At 39.5% G+C, this 20,906-nt stretch overlaps 1 protein-coding gene across 1 annotated transcript in view; it reads left to right on the forward strand.

Annotated features, from left to right (window-relative positions):
- The window catches only part of LOC115628083 (hemicentin-2), a 291,265-nt gene that overhangs the window by 221,130 nt on the left and 49,229 nt on the right, over positions 1 to 20,906 (forward strand). Inside the window, exon 12 of the mRNA XM_030524060.1 lies at positions 12,337 to 12,470. Coding sequence (XP_030379920.1) covers positions 12,337 to 12,470 — 134 coding nt within the window. The remainder of the gene's footprint in view (positions 1 to 12,336; positions 12,471 to 20,906) is intronic.

Here is a 20,906-nt window from a genome sequence, read left to right on the forward strand (position 1 = left end):
GAAATCGTTAGTTCAGCCTGTCGTCGAACTTTCTTTAGTCTCTGAAGAGACGAGTTTTTTGTTAGTGATGGCCACCATATAGAGACCCCATATAAGAGTATGGGTCTGATTATTGCAGTATATAGCCAGTGGACCACGTAGGGGGCCATGCCCCATTTCAGTCCAATGGATTTCCTGCAGGTATAGAGTGCGATTGTGGCTTTCCTCACCCTATCCTCAATGTTCAGGTTCCAGGCCAGCTTCCTATCCAGTATCAGACCTAGATATTTGGCTGAGCTGCTGAAGGATAACGGTACCCCATTAAGTAATGGGGGACGAAGAGGCGGAATTTTATATTTCCGCGTGAATAGCACCAGCTCTGTTTTGCTGGGGCTTACACTCAGGCCACTTAAAATGGCCCAAGTTGATAATGTGCTTAAGGCATCGGTCATGCGTTCGCACAGAGTTTGGGGGAATTTACCCGTGAAGGAGATAGTCACATCATCTGCGTAGGCCACAGCTCGGCATCCCCCTATTCCCTCCAAGGATCGTAGAAGTGTGTTTACCGCTACGTTCCATAGGATGGGTGAAAGAACGCCGCCCTGAGGTGTTCCGCAGCGTACGAATCTGGAAATCGTGGACGACCCCAGCGTTGCCTTGATGGACCGATTGGTTAGAAGCTGTCTTATCAGTTCAACGATGGAGCTGTCCACTCCCAGGTCTATAAGTGAGTTGGTAATAGCGTCAGGGGACACATTGTTGAAAGCGCCTTCTATGTCTAGGAAGGCGGTGAGGGTGTAGTGTTTGGTACTGAGAGATTTCTCAATACTCGAAGTAACAGCGTGAAGTGTCGTTTCTGTCGATCTGCCTTTGCAATAGGCATGTTGAGAGCGTGAGAGCTCAGGGAGCGGGATTTTGCTTCTTAAATAGAGACCTAATAGTCTCTCAAACGTTTTTAGTAGAAAGGACGAGAGACTAATAGGTCGGAAGTCCTTCGGGTTGATATGCGAGGCTTTACCCGCTTTGGGTATGAAGACCACTTTTGATCTAAGCAACGTTTCTGGGATATTTCCTGTTAAGAAAATCTTATTAAAGATATCTGCCAGCCATCTGATGGCAGTATCTCCTGCGTGCAGTAGCTGCGCCGGGATAATATTATCCGGCCCTGCTGATTTGTAGGGCTTGAAGCTTTTTATCGCCCATCTGATATTATTTTCAGATAATAAGTCAGGGAGCGTTTGAGATAGACCAGCGCTAGTCGCGTCATTGGTTGGTTTAGTGCTTTTGGAGCTGGGAAGTGGGTGTATAGAAGCAGACCAAGTGCCTCTTCGCTTGAAGTCGTTCATGACTTATCTGGCTTCTGTAGATAGCCAAGCGTTGAGGGAGTTTTAGAGAGCACCTTTCGTAGCCTTGCGGCATCGGTAGTGCTTTCGATCTCAAAGCAGAAGTTCTGCCAAGAAGATCTTTTGACCTGCCTGAGTACTTTCTTGTACTCTGACAGACCTTGTTTGTATGCACACCAGTGTTGCTCCTCTCCTTGGGATCTGGCTGCATTAAAGAGTGTCCTGGCCTTTTTTCTTGACTCACTGACTTGTGGAGTCCACCAGGAGGGTTTGAGTTTACCCCTTGGTTTCCCAATGGGACATGACTTTTGTAGCGCGATATCGCATGCTGCAGTGAACTTTTTTATTAGAGTCGAGGTGAACTCGACTGTGTTAGGACCCTGAGGTAGGGTTTCTAGTCGCAACTGATCGCTCATTCCTTAGAGACACTTCGAAATGAATGTATCTATGGTCAGAAAAGGAGTGTTCCGATAGAACTCTCCACTTGGAAATTCGGTTGCAGAGCGTATCTGACGCCAGTGTGAGGTCATGAACCTGGCTTCGATTCTTTATTACAAAAGTGGGATCTGATCCCACGTTACATAAGAGTAAGAATACTTTAAGAAATACTTTTTTTACAAATTAACTTTTATACGAACGACAATATACTGTGACAGATTACCAATACCTAATTAAACCCAATTTCAAATTAACTTTTATACGACAATACACGTATAACTACTGTGACAATATCTGCTACCTTGAAACAACAAATAAACCGGTACCTAGTTAAACGAATCAAACGAACTTTAATACGACACTATGCTGAGACATACGGGTAATCAAGGAAATGCTGATACGAAAATTTAGTCAACATTAAACACAAGGAATTACCGTAAGAATGACGTAGTAGATATAGAAAGAGAAAATAATCTGAAATGGTTCGTAATGAAGTGCCTCTTTCTCTTGACTGACGCGGCGCGCGACCGCTGACACCGACTCCAAAAAGAACAATAATTGTATCTACATTATATATTGAATATTAAGTTGTAGAAGAATACGCAATTATTTTTTACTTTTAAGTGCCTCTTAATAATTTGAAATCGGTTTTTTTTTGTTTAAATTGTTGTTTATTTGTGTCTTCAATTCCAAATATGATTGTTGTGAATGTAAAAGGTGTGTTTCTGCTTTTGTAAATCGCATGAATACACTCACAAAATAGACTTAACGGTAAATGACTCAGATTTGTTCAGAATACATTTGTAGCGTTGTTAGCTAACACTAAAACGGTAAGTCGCTGTAAATATGCGATCAGCTGAGATGCTAGAGATGGGCATGTGTCGGATGCTCTATGTGCTAAATTAACAGGCGTAAATGTTTTTCGTTTTAAAAATTTGATTTAAAACCATAGAACATTATTTATTACAATCAAACAATAGTGCTCGATTGTCCAATGTATACATAGATACGAATGTACATACATGCTATATATGTACGTACACAGGCATACATACATACATATGTATGTACATATGTATGCATACATGTTTCTTACTTTTTCAACCGTACGTACATAGACACGAACTGTTGCTTGTTGTGTGTGTGAGTGTGTGTATATGATGTCCCCAACTATTTCATATTTGTTGTTGCTGCATAAATGTACTAATGAAAACCCTAATGCCAAATGTACTAAACAAAGAAAAAACATGAGAGAACGCTACAGTCGAGCAAGCCCGACAGTAAAATAGCCTGTACTCTCCGCAAAAAAGGAAAATAAAAAAAAATTTTTTATTAAAAAAAAAAATAAAAATTAAATAATTAAAAAAATTGAATTAATTAATTAAATTAAATTAGAAGACATGTTTATGTTCAGTTATAACAGCATACATTTAGATCACGTGCGTATGCGTGTTTATATGCGTGTATGTATGCAGCACAAAGTTTAACCAAAGCAGCAATAACAACAACAACTGCGGGCAGCGCTGCAAGCAAAGCATGGGCTGCGATTTTATTTATGGCTATAAATTTCTTCATAATTGACCTATCATGATGACACTTGGCATACGGACAAATAACAACGAACTGGATGTATATTTCAAATTTGAGTTCAAAATTCCAAGATTTACCGAAGTTAGGAACAACACGAATTGCGGGGGAGTGGGGGGGTATATCAGAAGAAAAAAAACACAAACTCATTCTGGCTAGGGCTAAGGGGAACCTGAATGCCAAGTTTGGTTATCCTAGCTATTGAACTGCTGAGATCGTTGCGCTCATACAGACAGACGGACGGATAGACAGACATAGCTATATCGACTTGTCTTGTCATCCTGATCAATAATATATATACTTTGTGGGGTCTGCCACGCCTCCTTCTGTGTGTTACATACATTCGCACAGAACTAATATAGCCTTTAACCCTTTGGGTACAGGCTATAATTACTTTTAGAAATGTTAAACAACTTTTAATTAATTAACATTTCTTGCTCTGTCAGTGCAAGACGAATGAACATACATACATACATACATAGATTTGTACATGTACATAGATGTGTACATATGTATGTATGTACATTCACACATTAGTGTCTCACATTTTGCTTTGGCTATTTCAATCGCTTGCACGTAACTACACGAACAGCTGCTTGTATGTGTGTGTGTGTGAGTGTGTATGTATACTTAGTTGTCCCCAACTGTTTGATATTTTGTATTGTTTGAACTGCCTGCATTTGTAAAATGCATATTTTGAAAATCCTTGAACGCAAAGTTGTAGATTTAGTTACGTAGATTACAGTCCCCAATTTGAAATCGATCGGAAAAAATGTATAACACACACTTTTCATTTGAATAGGTGAATAAATATTAAAACCCCAATTCAAGCTCCACCACAAATTTCGAAAATCCGATATGCAGTTTTGTTTGTATTCTTTTATAGATTATAAAAATCAAATTTAAACTTGATTGGTGGAAAACTGAAGATTTTTCAAACAAACTTTGGAGCTCACTTTCCCCCCTTTGGAGCTCGAATTTTCCTTAATCCCTTCTTAGTGCGCATCTACACTATGATAGGATACTTGACCCCAAATTTCAGCATTCTAGCTCTTACCGCTCTGGCCCAATGTGCATTGGAGAGACTGCTGAGCCTAGGTTTTAGACTAAATAAATCAAAATGTGTGTTTGCAGCAAGAGCAGTGGAATTCTTGGGTGATAGAATTGACGCCAAAGGTATACATAAATCAATGAAACATATCGAGGCCATACTACAGGTGCCAAAGCCGACGACAATCGAACACTTATAGCTGTTTTTAGGAAAAGTAGCACACTACTCAAATTTCATACCGAACCTCGCAACATTAGAATGGCCGCTACGAGGTGTTATAAAAGGAGGGAAATTTTATTGGTCTCGACAAACGGAAGCGGCGTACAACGAAATCAAACAAATTCGGAATCGCCTAAAGTTGTAATGCCCTATGGCCCATTTCTTACATTAGTGCTAGCTACGGATGCTACCAAAACAGGAATTAAAGCAGTGTTGACCCACCAGATTCCCCATTCGTTTACGCTAGTCGCACTCTGAACCAGACAGATCGACAAGGAAGCGCTTGCGATCGTCTGGGCTGTACAAAGATTCTTCAAATACTTATAAGCAAGAAACTAGACACTTGTTACGGACAACAAGTCACTAGCACAAATACTTCAATCTACGAACTCTCTACCGATGCTATGCATTTCGTACAGTGCAAACTAAGCTGACTTTCTGAGCAACTTTAACTTCACCGTCATTACAAAAAGATTGAAAGAGAACGCAGAATGCAGTTTACTTTCCAAGGTTGGCACTCGCTGTAACTTGTAACGTCAGCAACCAGGTTAACCAGTCACAGCATCAACTATTTCATGAGAAACCAGTAAGGATCCACCCTTAGGACAAATCCTACGAATGCTGGAAAACGGTCAAAGTCTTTCCCAAAATGACAATAAATTACCTGAGATACGAACATACATTTTGGTGCATTGCATTCGAACATCGAGTACTAATTCGCCGGTTGTTACGGCGAGTTCTTGATAATCTGCGTAGGGCCCATCTGGATGTGGTGAAGATAAAGGGCATCGCGCAAGGACATAGAAAGCACTACAGTAACATGTGATATGTGCGCTAAACATGCGGTGAGACCGCCCAAATGTTCCAACCATTATTGGGAATATATAGTATAAAATCGCCATGGAAGCCCATCCATATTGACTATGCGGGATCATTTGAAGGAACCATGCTACTGGTAGTTACAGACTATTGTAAGTGGCTACAGGTATTGGTCACAAAACATCTACAGCATCCGCAATGATCGCATTGCTGGACGACTTGTTTACAAGACATGGTGTTAAAAATGTCCTTAAAGCAATTCAAACCACGCCCGGCAATTTAAAAAGCAACATAAATGAATTTTTGCGACAGTACAGATTCGCAACACACTGCACAACAGGCGAGTCTCTGCAAAACTATTCCTAGAACGAAATCTACGCACGCGATTGGAGTTGATTACGCCGGAAAGTACACATGAAAAGATGACTGCAAAACAATTCGTGAAATGCAGAGCAATATACATTTGACAATTCGACTGTAATGAGGTTTTGTACTTCTTGTCTGGAAACCCACGAATGGGCAAGTGTATTCATTGTAAGGTCACAAGACGGATGGGTAATCTTCATTATGAGATTCGGGATAACAATATCCGCTCTAAGAGGCACCTACAACAAATTCGAGGTACAGGTGTAAAAGATGCGCAGCAATCTCTACGCAAGGAGGAGAAATATGGAGAGAAAATGGCAAGCTACACACCAATCCACAATGACGAAATTGCAGAGCCACGAACAGCAAACAGCACTGATAAAGAAAAAAACAACAAGGATAGGTCTAGAACACTCGGCGGGCAATTGGCCGGGCTTGAAGAAAGCAGTCAGTTTTGTACCACAATCGCTTCACGCACAGCTGAGAACTGCACTCACTTCTCTGAGAGTCCACAGGCAACACTACAACGAGGTTAATCTACACCGGAGGAGCATCAGTTACAAGCCGAACAAAACATGCGTCGTTCGCTAATTTTATGAGTTTATGGGTATTATTGAGTATCATCCCTAGTGTCACTTGTACTTTTGCTACTATGAAATAAAGAGCACTTCATTTGTATTATTCTTAAAAATGGACATAATAGAACTAGAATATTTGAGTTAAAAATTCAAAGAATTACGGGAGTTATGCAATATCATTAATAGCAGGAAAATGGAATATTACAATTTTGTTACTCTTAAAATTTTTTAATTCTTGTTATATAATATTAATATTTTATTTTTATTTATAAAATTTTTTTTATTACCACAACCCCCAAATGATACGCGGTATTCCTTCAATTATTAATATGGCTTTTAATGGCTTGGAAAATTGTACAGACGATGTTAAATGTGCGAGTATTACTTAGCAAGTGATTTGCCTGCTGCCGCTACAAGTCAGCGGGTCAGCATAAGAAAATGAATGCACAAAGAGAGCGCAGTAAGGGGCGCAATAGAGAGCGCAACAGAGATACTTAAAAACTATACATGGTGCTCCAACATTCCGGCCCCTTTGAAGGACTCCCGGTCTTTCAAATCCACACGGAGCACCGCTAACATCGTGGACTAGCAGCGCCGCTGCCTCCAACAATCCCCCTATGTGAGGAGGTCGGGGAAGAATGAACTACCAATCCATTCGTCGCTCTGCCGCAGAGTCCGTCAGCCGACGGCAGGTCCCTCAGCAAGCCGCTTGTTCCCGCGAAGTTCGTCACGTTGTCGCTAAAAACCATTTCCGGCAGGCCGCGCTTCCCGATGAACCTTGTAAAGACGTTAAGGACAGTATCAGTGGATAAATTAGCTACCAGTTCGAGGTGAACGGCCTTCGAGGCAAAACAAACGAATACCGCTACGTAATTTGTAACGGGCGGTCTTCCGCGTATGCGATAGCTACCATGCAATGGGCCGCAAAGTTCGAGTCCACAAACCCTGAAAGGTCGACCTTCTCGAAGGCGATCACCTGGCAAATTTCTCATTATTTGCTCAACTAACTTGGGCTTGCATCGAAGGCAGTTATGTAAAACTCCTGAGCAAGACCTCCGAGTACTTATCACCCAAATCTGTTGCTTTAGCAGCAACTAACATCTTAAATCGCCACAGCTCTTGCCACTTGACAACAAGGTTGACAAGTGGATATGGATTTAAGAACCCAAAAATCAGTGGCAAAGTTGTGTGCATTCAAACGAGATTGAATAGCAGCACACACCTTGTGCTTACTATCAGTTGTGGTCCCACCTGCCATTGCAATACTCACTGCCGTGTCTTCACGCTTTAGTCGCAAGCGCTGCGCAAGGTTCTCAGTCATGAGATTCAATTGTGAGCCGCCGTCAAGCAACACACGTGCAGGATGGTATTGGCCGAATCTATCTCTAATATTCACCAATGCTGTGGCAATAATTACTTGATCGGCACTCAAGACATGACCTAAATATGCTTCTGGAGGTGCAACCGCTTGTAGAACGGGTGAGTTTGGCACAGCTACAGAGTATCTGTGCAACAACGAGTGGTGTGGTTTTGAACACACCCGACACTTGGAAGCTTTGCAACTGGAAATTACATGACCCACATTCAAGCAATTGAGGCACATTTTTTGAGTCTTGGCGAACTCAAATCGCTGCATAACGGGAATAGATCCGAAATAAGGGCAAGTATAAATATTGTGTTCCGCAGAACTACAGTATGTGCACTTCAAGATCGGTTTTGAAGGCTTTTAAGGACCCGTTGTGCAAGAGAACGAAGCTTTGCTGTTTCTTGCAGGTTCTACTCGCGGTTTATTTGGAACCCGAGTTGTCTCTTCAGCCGCTAAATATTGGTAACGTCTATTTAACTGCTTAGCGCAGTCATCCCAAGAAGGCAACTTGTCATAATCGAGCTGTTCCTCAAAACGAGATTTGGTTACATGATCAACTTTGGCCATAACCATATGTATGATCATTGCGTTTGAGATGTCCTTTTCACTTTCCAACGAAGTTAAAGACGCATAAATGGCAGAAACAGTGTCAATGATGGACCGCAAACTAGACGCATTAGGTTTGGTCATACTTGGGATGTCGAACAATTGCGAGATAGTGTCGAAAAATATCAAACATTTGTTGCCGTACAGACTTGAGGCTAGCAATGGCTTTCGAGTGGTTGCAGTCCGTTAACTGGAACGGTTTCACAACTCCATTAAGCGTCACCTGACAAGCACGACACCAAATGGTTAAACTTCTCGACGTTGGTCAACGTAGGATCGTCATGAACTAGACTTTCAAATAAGCACATAAAATTCTTAAATTCGGCATGCTTTCCACTGAATGTAGGCAGCCGCATTTTGGCTAACTGTGACCGTTGACTGGCCAACATAGAACAGTCATGAGAAGTCTGACTTTCAACTTTTTGTTTCGTTGCCTTCACATAGAACGCCTTAGTTGAAATGCACAAATCCTCAAGTGGCCCTCTACTATCGTTACTTCGATTGAGACTATCCAAATCTGCCTGAAGCGCAGGCAACGCGCTAAAACAGCAAGAGACAAACTGAAATGCACGCAGATTACGTACACACGCACTCAATACGGGGGGAAGTTCGTTGGCCCAGCGACAAGTGTAGCCGAAACAAGTAAAAAAGCTAAAGTCGGGTGTCCCGACTTTGAAATACTCTGAACATATGTTTACAATAATTATAGAAAATAAAAAAAATTAAGAAAATAAAAAAAAAAATTCAATGATCGATTTTACCATTCTCGGTATTCGAACTCACGTAAGGGGTGTATAATTGCACATTTACATAGCAATTGCGTCTGTGTGAGTGTATGTATGCCTATGCGCATCTATTCGTGTCTGTGTAAGCATTTTCGCAGTCAACCAAACAGCAACATCAACAACAGCCGCGGTCAGCGCTTGAGCAGCGCTGCAGCAGCAAATATATTTATTGCTATAACTTCTTGGTAAATCGGTCTATCATAGTAAAACTTGGCATACGGACACATAATTACTAACTGGGGGTATTTGCAAAATTTTAGTTCGAAATTCCAAGAATTACGGGAGTTAGAGAAAATTTGTGGGGGAGAGGGGGAGGGAGGGAAATTCCAAAATATACATTTTCTGCGTATTCACACAAGGCACCTTGGACTAAAATTTGGTGTTCCTAGGTCTTATGGTCTCCGAGATATAGGCGATTATACGAATGGAAAATCGGGAAAACCCCCATAGGGGGGAAGTGGGAGAAAATCAAAAAAATAAAACAAACTCGTATAGAATACACACATAAGGCATCTTTGTGGAAAATTTTGTGTCTCTATCTCTTATAGTCTCTGAGATCCAGGTGTTCATACGGACGGACAGACAGACAGACAGGGCTAGATCGACTCGTCTTGTCACGCTGATCAAGAATATATATACTTTGTGGGGTCTGCCACGCCTCCTTCTGCCTGTTTCCTAATATACTCTTGTACATTTCAAGTACAGAGTATAAATTATTTTGCTACGCTAGCGGCGCAAGCAACAACAAAGCTATGTTTGTATGTATGCAGCTGATGCAACAAACATCTACCGAAATAACCAACACAATGTAACTACAAATAACTTCAAAATATTTGTTTTTTATGTTAAAAATCAGCTTAACAGCCCTTTTTTAATTATTGTTGTTTGTTTTGCCTCGAGGTTTTGTTAATAATTATGTTTATGAGGGTGTATAATGTGTTAAATTGTGCAAGGTATGACGTATGTATGTATATAATATGTGGTTATTGGCATGTACATACATACACATGCATATGTATGATTATGTATTTGTGCATGTAAAGTTGTTCAACAGAATAGTTGAAGTGCCAAAAATTGAGCCCGCATAAGCATACACGTACTATATATACATATGTATGTATGTACGTATGTGACTAGGTTTTAGACAACTTTCGCTTGCACAAATTTGCAGCAATTAAACTTCTTAGAGCTTTATGCTCAATTGTTGGCAGAGAATACTTGTAAGCTCTCAAAAGAGTCCACCGAAACTTCCCTGGATTCCGAGCGACGATCACCCATCAGCCAAGCCAAACGATAGTACCACAAGTAGGGCAGACAGCAGCTCCACAGTCCAAACGAGCAGTTGTAGTTGATGGTATCCAGAACACCAAGGCACCAAGCTTCAAATCCAAATAAATGTAGCAGGATGGTATCCAATCGACACCAGCCTCAAACAAACGAGTAGCAATCACACGACCGCGCACAAAAACCAAGCCACAAAGCCCGCTAACGAACGAGAAAATAATTTTAAGAAAACCGAAGTCCCTGCTCGGGCGCCAATGAAAAATCGCTAGCTTTTTAGCGATTGCAACAAACAATATTTAACTAGTTATTAATTGAAGACACGCGGAAATCTTTCGATTATTAATATGGCATTAATATGGACAAAGTAAAAAATCGTACTTCTTGATTTTTATTTCTAAGAGAACGCCTTAATTTAATATGTAGAGTTTAAATTGACTCTCCTTTTTTATTTAACACGTCCAATATTCGTCCTGGCATAGAATTTATTAAAGATTGAAGGATAGAAATTTCCAATTTGCCCCATTCTTCAATAATGGATTCTTTTAAGTCTTTTAGACAATTGTATTGTTTTCCATTTATGTACACTCGCTGAGATAAAATGCCCCAAAGGTTTTCAATAGGGTTCAGGTCAGGGCTTCGAGCTGGCCACTTCAAAACTGGAATTTTGTGTTCCGCAAAAAAAGTTTGTGTGCGCTTTGCAGTATGGATTCTCGCATTGTCGTGCTGAAATGTCCATACATCTCCAAAATATTCCTCCCCAAAGTTTACCAAAACTGAATCTAACAGTTCAACATAATATTCGGCATTCATGGAATGTGTCACAAAACAAATAGGAGACTTTCCATTATAGCCAAACGCGGCCCAAATCATTAGAGATACACCATGAAAATTTCTCGATACGCGGACTTTCTTTGGACTACGTAAATCGCGATAATAATAACGATATCCATCCGGGCCGCCCAAGTTAAATTTTTTTTTCATCGCTAAATATAACATTCCGCCATTCTAAGTCACAAAATTTGTACGAGTCGGCAAATTGCACCCGAGCTGCTTTGTGTCGAGCAAGTAGTTCTGGTTTAAGGAGTTTTTTTTCATATGAAATGTTTTCACAGGACTGTAAAATTTGTTGTACTCGTCTACTGGACACTGGAAGAGACAATTCATGCCGAATCTGTGAGGCACTAATATTTTCGTTGACCGCCAGGGATTTCATTCTTCGAACCTCACGAGAATTTATTAGTGGTGGTCGACCAGAACGTGGCTTTTTACCATGATTTTGTGGATCTTTCAGAAAATTTTCCACAGTACGTTTACTTCTGCGCACTTTCTCCGAAATTTTCCGAATCGACATACCCATTTCTCGAAGTGCCTGTATTTGACCACGGTCTTCATCAGTTAAACGGCTGAAAACCGACATGTCTTTACCAAAAAAATCGTATTATTCCTCTGAAAAACAGTGGTTTTTATAAAAACTTACTTCTTTTGATTTGTTTTATCGTTTAACGATAAATTTAATTCAAAAATCTGGAAACTTACGTGTTACAATAGCTGCATCACAACAAAGACTAAACTGTCCTACTTACTTATTTCGCACGCAAAAGTGATGTAGTCCGGCTATTAATAGGCATAACGGGACAACCTAACGGTTCTTATCAAATATTTTATATGCCACTTTGAGAGCAAAGAGTAAACAAATTATGGTGGGAAGATGAAATGCAAAAAATGCATAGTGCAGATGCAACAACAATAAATGTGTTTGCCCTACTTACTTATTTCGCGCACCTTATTAATGTATCGAAAAAGACACAAACTTGTCTTTTCTCTATGCTAAATTTGGCTAGCCTTTACATTTCATTTATTTTGTCTATTAAGTTAAAGTTAATTTAATCAACAAACATTTTAATCATACTTATAGGTCGGCCCGATCAAGTGCATAACTGCACGTTATTAAATATATCCATGACATCACTTTCGGTAACATGTAGTGAAGGATTCAATGGTGGTTTGCCTCAACTGTTCATTTTAGAACTGAAAGATCAACACACGCATGTAAGTATAGAGTAATATATAAAACAGTTTGTCCTGCCTGACTGATTGGTGATCAACGTACAGCCCAAACGGTAAAAGCTAAGAAGCTAAAATTTGGACTTAAGAAGGGATTTTGGAAAATTCGAGCTCCAAAGGGGGGAAAATCTACAATTTTCATCTGATGAACTTCAAACTTAGTTTGTATACTCTCAGAAGAAAAACTGTATACTTAGTTTTTTGAAATTTTTTTTTGGGGACTGAAATATGGGAGTTTCCTTAGGAGGGATTTTGGCAAATTCGAGCTCCAAAGGGGGGAAAAGTAGCTCCAATTTTTTTTTAAAAAATCCGCATTTTTCAACCGATCGACTTAAAACTTAGTTTCTAAAATCAATTAAAGAATACAAAGAAAACTGCATACTCGGTTTTTAAATTTTTTGTTGGAGCTTGAATTATTGGGGTTTTCTTGGGGCACAAAAGGAAACCGCGTCAACAGCCCACAGCCCAAAGGGTAAAAGCTAGGATGCTGAAATTTGGGCTCAAGTATCCTATCATGGTGTAGATGCGCACTAAGAAGGGATTTTGGAAAATTCGAGCTCCAAAGGGGGGAAAACGAGATCCAAAGTTTGTTTGAAAAATCCGCATTTTTTAGCCGATCGACATAAAATTTGGTTTCTGAAATCAATTAAAGAATACAAACAAAACTGCATACTGTTGGAGCTTGAATTATTGGGGTTTTAATATTTATTCACTATTTCAAATGAAAAGTTTGTGTTATAAATTTAGTCCGATCGATTTGGGTAATGTAATCTACGTAACTAAATCTACAACTTTGCGTTCAAGGATTTTCAAAATATGCATTTTACAAATGCAGGCAGAACAAACAATACAAAATATCAAACATTTGGGGACAACTAAGTATACATACACACACACACACACACACACACATACAAACAGCTGTTCGTGTAGTTGCGTGCAAACGATTGAAATAGTCAAAGCAAAATGTGAGACACTAATGTGTGAATGTCCATAGATACATATGTATGTGCACATCTATGTACATATGTATCTACATATGTATGTATGTACATTCGTCTTGCACTGACAGAGCAAGAAATGTTAATTAATTGAAAATTATATAACATTTTTAAAAGTAATTTTTTCTTTGTTTAGTGCATTTGGCATTAGTGTTTTCATTAATAACTTTATGCAGCAACAAAAAATATCAAATAGTTGGGGACATCACATGCACACACTCACACACAACAAGCAACAGTTCGTGCCTATGTGTGCGGTATGTGTGCGTATGTATGTATACATTGGACAATCGAGCACTATTGTTTGATTGTAATAAATAATGTTCTATGGTTTTAAATCAAATTTTTAAAACGAAAAACATTTACGCCTGTTAATTTAGCACATAGAGCATCCGACACATGCCCATCTCTAGCATCTCAGCTGATCGCATATTTACAGCGACTTACCGTTTTAGTGTTAGCTAACAACGCTACAAATGTATTCTGAACAAATCTGAGTCATTTACCGTTAAGTTTATTTTGTGAGTGTATTCATGCGATTTACAAAAGCAGAAACACACCTTTTACATTCACAACAATCATATTTGGAATTGAAGACACAAATTAGTGTTGAATTAAAAAATGTAATACATACTTATATATGTATGTATGTATGTATATAAGCGGATAACGCCTACATGAAAAATTTAAATGTATGTACATATCAGCGTTGCCGAACGCTCCAATTTTGGCGGGACGTCCCGATTTATAAATCAAAATTAAATATCCCGCGTCGGGCTTTTCGGGGATAACTCGACCGGGCGTGCAACGTGCTGAGGAAGCACACAGTTATGTCAGGACTGGCAGTCCGCCCGGTGCGTAACGAAGATATGTACATATGTATGTACATATGTACGTATAACCAAACATAGTACTTATTATACTATATTTGTTATTTGGAAAAAGAACTCTTTAAAAAACTTTAGAGAGCGTCGAAAGCAGAATATCATATAGTAAATAAACTTATAATTATAAGCACATTTTACTTAGCCCAGCAAAGACGGGCAAGACCTGCTAGTAAAGTAATATTGTGACATCTGTATGTACATATGTATGTTTCGATTTTCGAAAAACTTCCTTGCGTCAGGCATTGACTTTTAAATCGTTACTCTAACTTCCTGTATTTGGTTGGGAATTTTTAGTTAGTCGATTGTAATTTGTTTTATTTCGTACTCGTTAAATATTGGACATACTTATTTATGCTTGGACTTATTGAAAATTTCGGACTCTTCTCAAGAAGTTATGTCTCAATTATTACCAAGTCGATTCATTTGTTAGATTAATTATACAAGTACATGGATGCCAATAAAGAAAATATGCTTAAATATGCTTATATATATATATATATATATATATATATATACATACCTAATACCTAATGGGAAAACTGAGTGATACTGTTGAAAACGGACTTGTTTTCATTGAGCTCTTGTTTACAAATTTGTGTACGCGAGGCTCCATTAATTTTGTACAAATTGTCAGATGACAAGAAGGAATGACCTGACGCAGACCAGCAGACGTTCTTGGCGAAAGTGGAGAAAGCCGCGAAGATGGGAAAAACAATTCACTCAACTGGACTCGGCTTGTCATCCTGATCAAGAATATATATATATATATACTTTGTGGGAGGAGGCGTGGCAGATTCTTCTGTGTGTTCCATGTACACTCGCACAAAACTAATATACCCTTTTACCCTGAAACTCTTGGACTATTTAATCTCCCTTCAAACCTAAATGTTGGCTACCCACGCTGATCAGGATGAAGCATGCCGCAATCTCAAATGCTGTATCAGTTGCAAAGAAAGCAAAATATTCAATTACCATCGCAGAAAACGGAGATGAAAAATCGAACTTAATTTATAACGAGCGTTACAACTCCACAAGCTCTTCATTTTTCTCGAGATACACATCATCATCTCGACAACCTCGCCATCCTGTTTCCTATGCCGACATTCTCAACCCACCTAGTGACACCACCGCTTCTACGACGCCCTCATCGGCCTCTACGCCCTCGGCGCCTCCGACTAAAATTAAATTAAAATTATTAATTATTAATTATTAATTAATTAATTAATTAATTAATTAAATTTGAAGCCAAATTCCCCAAATTCCATCAATTTAAAAAAAGCAAAATCAAATTCCAATTCTAACACCTCAACTTCTAGCCCTAAATCAGACATATTCACTTTCACCATAATAGCACAATTACTTTCTGTTACACTCCTTTTTAATCAATATATGGTTATGCTTAAGATACTCCAATGGAATATCAACGAGTATATCAATAATTATGACCAACTCCAACTTCTAATTAAAAATAAACTCCATAAAATCCCTTCAGGAAAAGCATAACCCAATCACCCCTCGTAATTCTCAACGATGGCTCTCCCACCCATTTCAGTACCCACAGCTCCCTCACTCATATAGACCTATCATTAACAACTCCCTCAATTGCTCTTGAATCTTCATGGAGGATTGCAAACTACCCTTACGGCAGCGACCACTTCCCTATCACCATTTCTCTTCTCCAATGCAATAGCAAACTTACCAAACTATCTAAATTAAATGTTCCGTGGTGGAACAGCAACCTACAACATCTCAGAGACATACAAAATAAGCATTGGCGGTTACTAAGAAAAATATTTCTACAACAAACATCATGAACTATAAAAAAGCGAATGCTACCTTCAAAGGGGGACTAAAATTAGCAAAGCGCGCCTTCTATAAATCTTTCACTTTAGAGATCAACCCCACAACTCCTAGTACTAAAATCTGGTCCAACATTCGCGCCTTCTATGGCACTAAACCTTGTCATACTGTACTCTGCATTACAAAGGGAACCACAAAGGAGACTATTATTTCCAAACTTGACATCGCGGAGGAATTCTGTGTACATTGGTGCACCTTTAGGTACAGAGTATAAAAATTAAGAAAATTAAAAAAAAAAAAACAAGAGAGAACGCTACAGTCGAGCAAACCCGACAGTGAAATACCCTGTACCCAGGTAAACTTCCGACACTGAGGTATATGCGCCCATAGCAGAAGCAAAAAAAAGAAGAAGAAGAGCGAACTTGTTGTTGCAGTTTGGGGTTGTACTGGAGAGAATTTGTTTCGCTAATAACTTTTCTTATAATTGACCGAATTGGATAAAATTTTAAACAACAGTATATAATTATATATATTATTATGTGCAAAGTTTGGTTTAGGTAGCATTTGAAATGTGGACGCTATTGACGAAATTCTGTAGCGGGGGGAAATGAAAAAAAAAAATAAACTCGTCCTTTCTCGGACTTAGGAGAATCTGGATACAAAGTTTGGTTATTCTTGCTCTTTTACTTGCTGAGATCTTTGGGTTCATATCGACTCGACTTTCTTTAATTTTTATTTATTTATCGACTCGTTCTCTCTCGGAGACTTACGATAAGTATTCAAATCTTAATCTAATATACATAGTTATTTAATTAAATACAATTAAATATTTTAATTACGTCCCTAACTGTTATTGCTGTGTGGGGAGGTCTCTTCGCCGGAGTCGTGTATGGCTAGCCTGCCAAGTTAAATTCTGCGCAAGTCTATTTGGATGGTTCCGAAGCTTAAGCTGGTGCTTTGCTTTCACCTTGGCGATTTCATCTTTAACAGATCCCACACTTAAATCTTTCCGCATATTTTCATTCCGTATGTGCCTGGGTGCCCAGTGATGGTTCTCAGGATCTTCGATTGAGCTCTCTCGATTAACTCTAAATTACTAATGGAAGCGTTTCTCCATAGTTCAAAGCCATATGTCCAAATTGGTTTGAGAAATGCATTGTACAAGATTACTTTGTACTCCAGTTTTAGTGGTGAACAGACGTTTATAAGCCAATGCAGATTAATAGCTTTTAGTTTCAGTTCTCTTCGCTTCGATGTGCTTGCGCCAAGTAAGCAGTCTATCCAAATGGACACCAAGGTATATTACCTCTTTCTTTGTGGAATATTGATATTGTTTAGCGATAATGGAGGACAGGTTTGTTTGTTTAGGGTAAAGTTGACATATTTGCACTTTTGCTCGTTTACATGCATGCGCCAGTCTGCTATGGCCACTAGCTCTTGTTGGGCACTGGAGCGACTTAGGATGGCAGTATCATCAGCAAATGTCGAAATTGTTGTATGACTGTTTTTCGGAATATCTGCTGTGTATATAATATACAGTGGCGGTCCAAGCACGCTCCCTTGGGGTACACCAGCTTCAATTGGATGGTATTCGAAGAGGAAATCTTTGCATCTAACTGCGAAACTTCTTTGCTGTAGGTATGACTCCAGTATTTTATGGATGTTCTGTGGAAGTAATATTTTGATTTTGTGAACTAAGCCATCCAGCCACACGTGGTCAAAGGCGACATCCAGAAAAACAGCGGAGCATTACCCTCGTTTTTCAAATGCATTTCGTATCGCAGAGGTTATTCGGTTGACTTGTTCAATGGTTCCATCGCGAAAACCAAATTGATGATTTGGGATTGCACTGTTGGTGAGTAGGTGCTGTTTGATGCGATTCAGGAGCAATTTTTTGAATACCTTTGATAGACACGGCAGGAGACTGATAGGTCTATATGATGATGGCTGAGACTTGTCCTTTCCGGCTTTATGGATTATTGTGATGACAGATTTTCTCCATTGTTGAGGATAATAGCCCCATTTCATCATGCTGTTGAAAATGATGGTGAGAAAATATACTGCACAGCTCGGCAATTCAATGATCATTTGGGGGAAATTAAATCGTGGCCCGGCGCTGTTTTTATACTCTGTACATGAAATGTACAAGAGTATATTAAGTTTGCGAGATCTCAAAAATGTAACAGGCAGAAGGAGGCGTGGCAGACCCCACAAAGTATATATATTCTTGATCAGCATGACGAGACGAGTCGATCTAGCGCTGTCTGTCTGTCTGTCCGTCTGTCCGTCAGTCCGTCCGTATGAACACCTGGATCTCAGAGACTATAAGAGCTAGAGACACCAAATTTTGCACAAAGATGCCTTATGTATGTACGCTATACGAGTTTGTTTTATTTTTTGATTTCCCCCCCACTTCCCCCCTATGGGGGTTTTCCCGATTTTCCGTTCGTATAATCGCCTATATCTCGGAGAATATATGACCTAGGAACACCAAATTTTAGTCCCAGATGCCTTATATGAATACGCAGAAAATTTATATTTTGGAATTTCCCTCCCTCACCCCTCTCCAAAGCAAATCGTACCTCCCGTAATTCTTGGAATTTCGAACTAAAATTTTGCAAATACCAGTTGGTTATTATGTGTCCGACTGCCAAGTTTCACTACCATAGACCGATTTAACAAGAAGTTATAGCCATAAATATATTTGCTGCTGCAGCGCTGCTCAAGCGCTGCCCGCGGCTGTTGTTGATGTTTCTGTTTGGTTGACTGCTAACATGTTTACACAGACACGAAAAGATGCGCATAGGCATACATATACTCACACAGACGCAATTGCTATGTAAATGTGCAATTATACACCCATTACGTGAGTTCGAATACCGAGAGAGGTAAAATCAATCAAATTTTTTTTTTAAATTTTCTTAATTTTTTTTTATTTTCTATAATTATTGTAAACATATGTACAGAGTATTTCAAAGTCGGGACACCCTACTTTAGCTTTTTTACTTGTTTTGCTTTGAAACTTGGCCCTTAATGACACTTGTAACTTCTCTTGCTTGGAATACGATAGGCGTGGTAGCTTCAAGATGATTGTTTAGTGGGCGCACAAAGCTATTTGTTGCTATATGTAGTTTCAAGACTTTTTCTAAGTGGGCGGCAAATAGATTTGCCTTCTCTTCGTTGCTGCGAGCCCATTTTCTTCTTTGTGTACGCAATTGTGATTCACTCCCGATTGGTGGACATACGCCTGATTTAGCTTTCCACAATGGGAATCGTTTGCTGTTTGGGGAGAGTTGCTCCATATAGTCCATTTCAGCTCGGTGTTTCTCATCTTCTAGGGCTTTGCGTAGTAGATGGTTGGCTATTTTTAACCGCTCCTTTGAGTCAGGTGATCTGTGTGCTTGCCACTCCCGCCGAAGCCTTCTCTTATTTCGTAGCAGCTCCTCAATATGCATGGGACGTGTTCCCTGCTTTTGTAAGGTTTATAAGCTGTGATTGCTGGAGTGAAATGTTTTGCCGCCAGTGACATTACAGACACTTATGTTTCAACTGAGGTATCTATGTCATATCTGCAAGTTAATGTTTGGACAGCCATCAATATGGGAACTTATGTTCTTCCTGTATTTAAGCCAGTCAGTTTTTCTAGAAGTTAAAAAGTGTGGGCGCTTCCAGTATTGTGGATGGTCATAAAGGTGAAGAAGGATTGGCGAGTGATCCGATGATAGATCTTTTAAGTGCTCCACACAAATCTGAGCCTGTGGCACTCTTCTTGTAACAGCAAAATCAATCAAGTCTGGTTGCTTCATTGGATCTGTGTCCAGCGTTATATAGTTGTCTTTCTTTCGGGTTGATGAGTCGGGATTCCCAATGTGTGTGTTTGGCATTGTAGTCACCAGCTGCTATGAAGCGGTCGCCCAGTAGGTTGAAGAAATGTACAAATCCTGCCTCAGAAACGGAGAAGCGCGGTGGGCTATATACTGCGGCTAAGCATAAATAGCCGCTTTGTATTTCGATATGAACTGTTGTGGCCCGTAGATAAGTTATAGAAAATGATGGCAACGGATAATGCCTTATGCGACGCTTTATCAGGATGCCAGTACCTCCATGAGCCTTACCTGGGGAAGATTTGTTGCATCGAAGTTGTAGCCATTAAGATGAAAATAATGCCATTCGCATTCCAGAAACATATTTTTAGTGAAGCCATTTAAGTAGATTTCTGTTTGATTAGTAATTCCAGAAGGAGATTTTGATTGCGCATAATTTCGTGCATCGTTTGTTGTATTGCTACCATTGTGTTTGTTAGAGTTGCCAGAATTGATTCAATCCCACTAGGCAATTGGGATGGATTTGCAGTGGTATGTTGGGAAATAGTTTCTCGCCCCTGTTGCGATGTCTGACGATTAATTATTCCTGCAGTGGATTGTTTAGAGATAACTTAACGCCTTAGCAAAAGATACTCCTGGAATCGTAGTTGATTGTATGTATGGCAAGATTTCAAGCTGCGGATTTTTGTTGGCTTAGGCGAGTTTTTCACTCTTTGTATATAGGGCAACCTCTATAGTTAGCAGTGTGATTTCCCCCACAATTACTACATTTTTTAGCAGAGGGGCTCTCCTTATTTATAGGGCAGGTGTCATTGAGATGTACATCCCCACACGCAACACAGACTGCGCGTAGGGTACAATAGGTTGTTGTGTGTCCATATTCCTTGCAGTTTGTACATTGAATAGGTC

The sequence above is a fragment of the Scaptodrosophila lebanonensis genome, unplaced genomic scaffold (genome assembly GCF_003285725.1).
Source record: "Scaptodrosophila lebanonensis strain 11010-0011.00,11010-0021.00 unplaced genomic scaffold, SlebRS2 tig00000101-arrow-pilon, whole genome shotgun sequence".
In the NCBI taxonomy this organism is placed as follows: Eukaryota; Metazoa; Arthropoda; class Insecta; order Diptera; family Drosophilidae; genus Scaptodrosophila; species Scaptodrosophila lebanonensis.